Source organism: Bison bison, unplaced genomic scaffold, assembly GCF_000754665.1.
Source record: "Bison bison bison isolate TAMUID 2011002044 unplaced genomic scaffold, Bison_UMD1.0 scf7180017864249, whole genome shotgun sequence".
NCBI lineage: Eukaryota > Metazoa > Chordata > Mammalia > Artiodactyla > Bovidae > Bison > Bison bison.
Window position 1 is genome coordinate 371321 of NW_011494821.1, and position 6369 is coordinate 377689.

At 51.0% G+C, this 6369-nt stretch overlaps 2 protein-coding genes across 3 annotated transcripts in view; both read right to left on the bottom strand.

Moving 5' to 3' along the window:
* SLC16A13 (solute carrier family 16, member 13) overlaps positions 1-1844 on the bottom strand; it is a 4810-nt gene extending 2966 nt beyond the window's left edge. Inside the window, exon 1 of the mRNA XM_010847361.1 lies at positions 1-1844. Within this exon, the coding sequence (XP_010845663.1) occupies positions 1-199 (199 nt within the window). The 5' untranslated portion in view covers positions 200-1844.
* A 997-nt stretch (positions 1845-2841) lies between these two features.
* Positions 2842-6369, bottom strand: part of BCL6B (B-cell CLL/lymphoma 6, member B) — a 6142-nt gene continuing 2614 nt past the window's right edge. The window contains exons 6-9 of one of the 2 annotated variants that reach the window (XM_010847359.1): positions 5771-5935; positions 5560-5690; positions 5308-5445; positions 2842-4905 (exon numbers count right to left, since the gene is read on the bottom strand). In XM_010847359.1, the coding sequence (XP_010845661.1) occupies positions 4789-4905; positions 5308-5445; positions 5560-5690; positions 5771-5935 (551 nt within the window). In that variant the 3' untranslated portion in view covers positions 2842-4788. The remainder of the gene's footprint in view (positions 4906-5307; positions 5446-5559; positions 5691-5770; positions 5936-6369) is intronic. The other variant, XM_010847360.1, reaches the window with a different exon arrangement.

Consider the following 6369-nt stretch of genomic DNA (forward strand, 5'->3'; position numbering starts at 1 on the left):
TCCCAAACTGCTGCACCGCGATTCCTATGGAGGCGGTCCAGGAGACTCGCGCGGCCGGCTCTTCAAACGCCGCCACAAATTCCACAAAGAAGACGCCGAAGGAACGGAGCACCCCGAACACCAGCGCCGACTGGAAGAACGCTGAGACCACCACCATCCATCCCCAGCCCCCGTCGGGGGGCTCGGCCCTATAAGCCATCTGGGTGGTAACAGTGCTGCCTCTAAGCCCCTTCCGGAGCGGAGCTCGGGTCGTTCCACCTCTGCCCACCCACCCGGCCGGACAGCTCGGGGCCGCGCCGGAGAAGCGAGGGTGGCAGAGAGGAAAGTACCAACGAGGGCTTGAAAGCTGCAGAGAGGCTGCGTGAGACGCCTGCGCTTCTCCCCTATTGGGGGCGATTATAATGGGGAGATCAGGCCCGCGCTGGCCCCGACGTTCAGCGCCGGGGGGCGTGGCTCCGGTGGCTTCAAATCTGGAGTCAAGGCCTGGGCTGGACAGACGCGGGAGGGGCCTGAACTGGGCCCCACCCCTGAGGTGCGCCGGTCTCCAGGTGGCTTATCTATCTCATCATTGAAAGAGTTAGCACCTGGCCAGCAAGGGTCTGCATCCCTGTCCGAAGCTCACCAATAAGGACGCGGGACTCCTCAGCAGGGGGAGGAGCCAGAGGGGCGGGGCGGAGTTTAGAACCTGTCTTGTACTGGGCAATGAATGGGGCGCATGCGTGCAGAGGGGACTTTCGGAGGCCAAATAGTTGGGCCCCACGTGACCCAGGGGTGTGCTCTGCTGCAGCTTCTGTCTCCTGTCCACCTAGCGGGCTAATTTGACCGGATTTCTGCAGAGATGCGCACGTAAGGAGTCCGTGGGGGTTAGTAGTGGGTAAGCTGGTTCAGGAGAGGAAAACATATTTAATAAGGGGTCCATGAGTTGAAACGCGGAGCGGGGGTGGGAGGCGTAGAGCGATTATAAGATAAGATTAAATCTAGATGCCTGGATCCCGGAGAAGGTTCAGAGGCCAAGGAAAGAGAATGGGCTGTTGGATTCCTGGCATATATTTCTGTAATGGGAACTTGTTCCTGTCCCTTCTGTTCCCACTAACAGGAAACCTACAGATCATAGAGACCAAAAATAACTGGGCAGAGGAAGTGCATCTGTGAACTCACTCAGAGCCCCACCAGCACCCGTCTCCAGTGGGGCTGAAAGCTTTCCCTCTGCCCTCTGGTAATAACCACTTCCTAACCACATTTTTCGATCCCATAGTGGGATAGACTAAAGAGACAAGCCATGACCACTGGTACAATCAGCCCTTCCTTCCCAACCAGTACCCAGTTCCTCCAACCTTATGTAGCACTAATGATTTGGCTTCAAGCTCCTTAAAACACTGACCTTGACATCTGAGCTCAAGGGGTCAGACAAGTGGGGCTGGGGTGGGGAGGGCGGCTGTATAATTTTAAAAAGCATATTGAGCCTTATACTTTTTTATATGTGGGAAATAAAAATGGTCATACCCAAAAAGTTTTTTTCTTTCTCTCTCTCTTTTTTTGTAAGTGGAGCAGAACTTTGACCGGTAAGGACTATATCAAAGATGTAGAAGTTGGTATGGCTATATAACATAATAGTTAAGAGCACAGTCTGTAGAATCAAATTGTGGTTCCAGTCCTGGCTTCATCGCTTATTAACCTGGCCAAAATACTGAATCTCTCAGTTGGTTTCCCTACTTGTAAACTGAGGCTAATAATAATTCCTACTTTTAGGTTGTCAGGGGGTTGAATTGAAAATCTATACACTAAAATGCCTTGGGCTTCCCAGGTGGTGTTAGTGGTAAAGAACTTGCCTGCCAGTGCAGGAGATGTAAGAGATGTGGGTTAGATCTCTGGGTCAGGAAGATCCCCTGGAGGAGGGCATGGCAGTCTACTCCAGTATTCTTTCCTGGAGAATCCCAATCTCTCTTGTGGATAGAGGAGTCTGGTGGGTTATAGTCCATAGGGTCACAAAGAGTCAGACATGATTGAAGTGACTTAGCATGCACATGAAGCAGGAGATATGTAATATTAGTGGGTCTTATTTTAAACAGGGGATAAGCCATAGAGGGAGGGGAAGGGAGGTTTTCCTTTAGTTTGTTTTGTGCTTAAAAAACATCTAACCCATGTCATGGGTTTTAAAAGACTGAGACACACAACCACAAACTATAAATGCTGGGAGGAAATTATTCCTTCCATGTTAATGGACTTATTTCACAGATGAGGAATTTTAAGTCCAAGAGGGAGGTAATTTATCAGAATTAGTGACCCTTCATCCTCTGGGCAGAACAAGCTGTGCATCCAAGACACACAGGACAAGAGAAAGGGTAGAAGAGAATTGAGTACTAGGCACTGGATGGATTCCAAGAAATCACTGCTGGGGGACGGGTAGCACTGGCACACTGGCTCTAACCACATGGTCTTCTCACCACCACCTCTAGCATCTGTTGTCCTTAGGGGACCCAAGTCCTATCCATTTTCCATGGTGGTAGGGGGTGTCCCAAGCATCAAGTTCCCCTGCACAGATGCATCCCCCAGCATCTTGGTATTATTTGTGGCTTCCTGGTTTCTCCCTGCTACCTCCACATCTCAAGGCAGGAAGTGACTTAAGAGCAGCAGGATGCAGGTGGCTCCGGAGAGACTTCATGAAGTCACTGGTTCCTACACAATGAGCCGGAAGGCAAGGGCAGGGAAGGGGAGAACAAGGGCTGCTTAAAATGGATGGGACAGTGGGATGGGCGCAAAATCCAAGATGGTATCCATGAAGAAGAACCCTCTTTCCCCAGTCCCCAGATCGCCACAGGCAAGAACCCAGGACACAACAAGCAGCACAGAGAGGCTTCTTTATTCCATGATTCTGGTCTTGCAAGATCTAACATCTCCACCCCCTGGCACTCTCCACCTGCCCATCCAATATGCTTAAAAATATATATATATATATAGTTTCTTCTCAACTCTTTCCTCTGCTTTCCCTCCCTCCTTCAATTCTGCACTGAGGTTAAGAGGGAAAGAGGGAAAAGAGTAGCTTTCTAATCAATCCCCAAGTGACAGCCACTAGGACTGACCTGTCTTGAGGAAGCTCCATCCCACAAATTCAAAGTGCTTCTTACCCTCTACCCCATGTCCCTAAACGAACAGGCCCCAGAGCAACAGGGGCAGGACTGGTAATACTTCAGAGTATCACCTAACATTCTAGACGCTCCACACAGTTAAGAGACAACCCATTTCTAACTTTCTACCTACTTGGCCTAAACCAGAGACTGTGTCCCTCAAACAACCTCTTAATCCTACGGGAGACTTGGTCAACTAGATGGTCCATCAGTCAGTCTTTTAAAGCTTTAATCCCAACACTAATCTCGATCATAATCCCAACTATAGCAAATCCATAATGGAACTCAGCCCCTTTTCTGTCCCTGTGGAAGGTTCTAGTGCTTTCACTGGTTCCAGACAGGAATGTAGTGACGGGAAGACCAGGTCACACACTCAGCTTTTCTAAGGTAAGAAAGTTACCAAGCACCTGTGACTTCTAGAGGCAAAGAAATCTCTGAAATCTGGACACTTGCCAGAAGATGTCCAAATACCTACTAAAGGAAGAAAAGGTCATCTCATGTAGAACCCCCAGGGAACATTCTAACCCAGATGGCTCTGCAGTAAAGGAAAGGTCATAGTCTTTACTCAAGATAATTCTCCCCTAGATCATAGCATTCTTAAGAGACTGGGAAGACTCCGAAAAGATTGCATCATTTCTGATATGGAATTGCAGATCTCTCCTGCATAGAGGGATCAACTTCGTGCTAAGAACAGGCCCCTAGAGGGAGGATTGTGGGCTCAGCTCAAGCTCCTGGGTGAGTTCTATCAGATAGCCAAAACTACCATGGAGCCAAACCTAGGTGGCCAGACTAATAGGACAGTCAGGGGCCTAAGAGAAAGCCTCTCAAATCATCCCCCAATTTCCAGGACTGACAAAGGCCCCACACCCACTGCCTCCAGGAGGTATGTATTACCTCCATTTCATCATAGATTCTTGGAAGAACAGAAAAAGTCTATATCCAGTGCTAGCCTGCTAGAAAACCTACAATATTCAGAATATTTGAGAGGGTTCCTGACCCAATTCCACAAACCCACATGTTCCCAGAGCTGCCCTAGAACAAATAAAGGTTCCAGACCTAGAATTGAAGGGGAAGGGCACAGGGAACTCTTTTCTCCATTTTAAACAAACCAACGAGCAAGTGGGAAAATAACAATTCTAAAGATAAAAGTTGGACAATAATAATATAAAACACTCAAGCCAAAGGAGGCAGCCAAGTGCTAATCTCTGCCAGCAGAGCTGTGACCTCACATTCCGAGTTTCAGGTCACTTTTGATCACACTTGTAGAAGAGGGACATGGGAAATGCAATAGTATGAAGGCCCTGGTGCCACCCAGAAGCCTCAATAAATTATATTTACAGATAAATCAAATGAGACGGGGGCTGCAGGTGGAGGCCTGATTCCTTAAGGAAATCAGGCTTCCAGTCTCTCCGCTCCAGCTCCTAGCTTGTTCTCTGCTCAGAAACAATATCGATTGCGGGGAAGAGGTTTTGACCAGCAAAACAGAGGCAGATCAGGCCAGGATCTCCCACCCCTGCTCCCCGCAGTGAGAAATTAAAGGTGGTGGCTGTCGCTGATATCCAGGGGCCTCGCACACCCCCACGCCCAAGCCTGGCAGCGAACCCAGGCGTGAGCCGCAGCTTTCCGTCTTCCGGGAAGGGAGTGGGGCCGGGGCGGCACTCGGCTAGGGCCCCCCTAGAATGTGGTAGTGCACTTTGGTGTTGGTAGCAGCTCCGTGTTTCTGGCGCAGATGTAGCCGAAGTTGACTCTTGTGCCGGAAATGCAGACCACAGGGGTCGCACTGTAAGATGACAGCCGGGTCAGGTCTCTTCCCCACCCACGACCACCTTTTAGATGTTGAGCGAGGGAGAACCGCCCAGCACTCCACCTGAGAGAAGCTCTTGGGGATATAGGGAAGCCTCTTGAGTCCCCACATCCTCCCAAATGCTCAGGGGAAGGCCTAGGAGGCCCCCTTCAGCAAAGCGTTTTTACACCTGTCACCTCCTCTCCAGGACTGCGCCCCGTCCAGGAACCTAACTTCTATACCTGCCACCCCTACCTTCGGCCCCACCCCTTCCTCACAAGGACACCGCCCACCTAGCCTCGATCTAAAGGCCTCCAGGCCCGCTCCTTTCAGAGCCCCGCCCGTCGGTAAACAGGAGGTAATTCCAAGGCTTTGGGCTAGGCCAGGTCCGGTACTCACGTGGTAAGGCTTCTCTCCGGTATGGATGCGAACGTGACTCTTGAGGGTCTGTAGGTGGCGGAAGCGAGTCCCGCAGGTGGGGCAAGGATAGGGCTTCTCCCCGGTGTGGATCAGCACGTGCGCGCGCAGATGCGCTACCTGGGAAAGGAGGGAATCTCAGACCGCGCCCCTGGGAGGTACGGAACCCTCCCCATTCGGCCCACCTCGCCCTCTCGCAAATTTGTCTGCGATCAGGCTCTGAAACTGTCGTACCTGTACAAAGCGCGAGCCGCATGTCTCGCACTTATAGGGCTTCTCTCCCGAATGGATGCGGCTATGCGTTTTCAGGTTAGCCGGCCGGTTAAAGCGGGCTCCGCAGATGGAGCAGTGGTAGGGCTTTTCCCCTGGAGGCGGGGAGGAAGGGAGGTCAAGGAGAATAGCAGTGGGCACCAAGACTAGGGTCCTCTCCCTGCTCCTCCCCTACCTGTGTGCACCGTGCGGTGACTGGCCAGGTTGCCCTTATAGCGGAAGGCAGACCGGCAGAGCTGACACTTGTAGGGCTTGTCCTCATCCCCAGAAGCCACGGGGTCCAACCCCGATGAGCACCCAGCTACAGCCTCACAGTTCTGGCAGCTGAAAAATTCACCTCCTGGGGAGGGGGTGAGTCATGACAACAATACCAGTGAATTCTCAGACCACAGGGTAGCAGGTTTTGTTTTGTTTTGCCCCCAATTTACTGTTAAGGCTGCTGAGGCTCATTTGACCTGCTCTGGGCCATACGGTTATTTGAGAGGACAAGCCAGGATCTGTCTCTATGTCTGTATAATTTGAGAGTATTCTGCTAATCACTCCAATAGTGGTGGTCGGAGGTGGAGGCCCCTACTTATGGGTGGAAGTTTCTCTCTCTCTCTTTCTCTCACTCTCTTTTTTTTTTTTTTTAATTTTAAAATATTTATTTCTTTGGCTGCATCAGTCTTAGTGGAGGCATGTGGGATCATGCCTCCCTTTGACCAGGGACTGAACCCAGGCCCTCTGCATTGGGAGCATGAAGTTTTAGCCACTGGACCACCAGGGAGTCCCTCC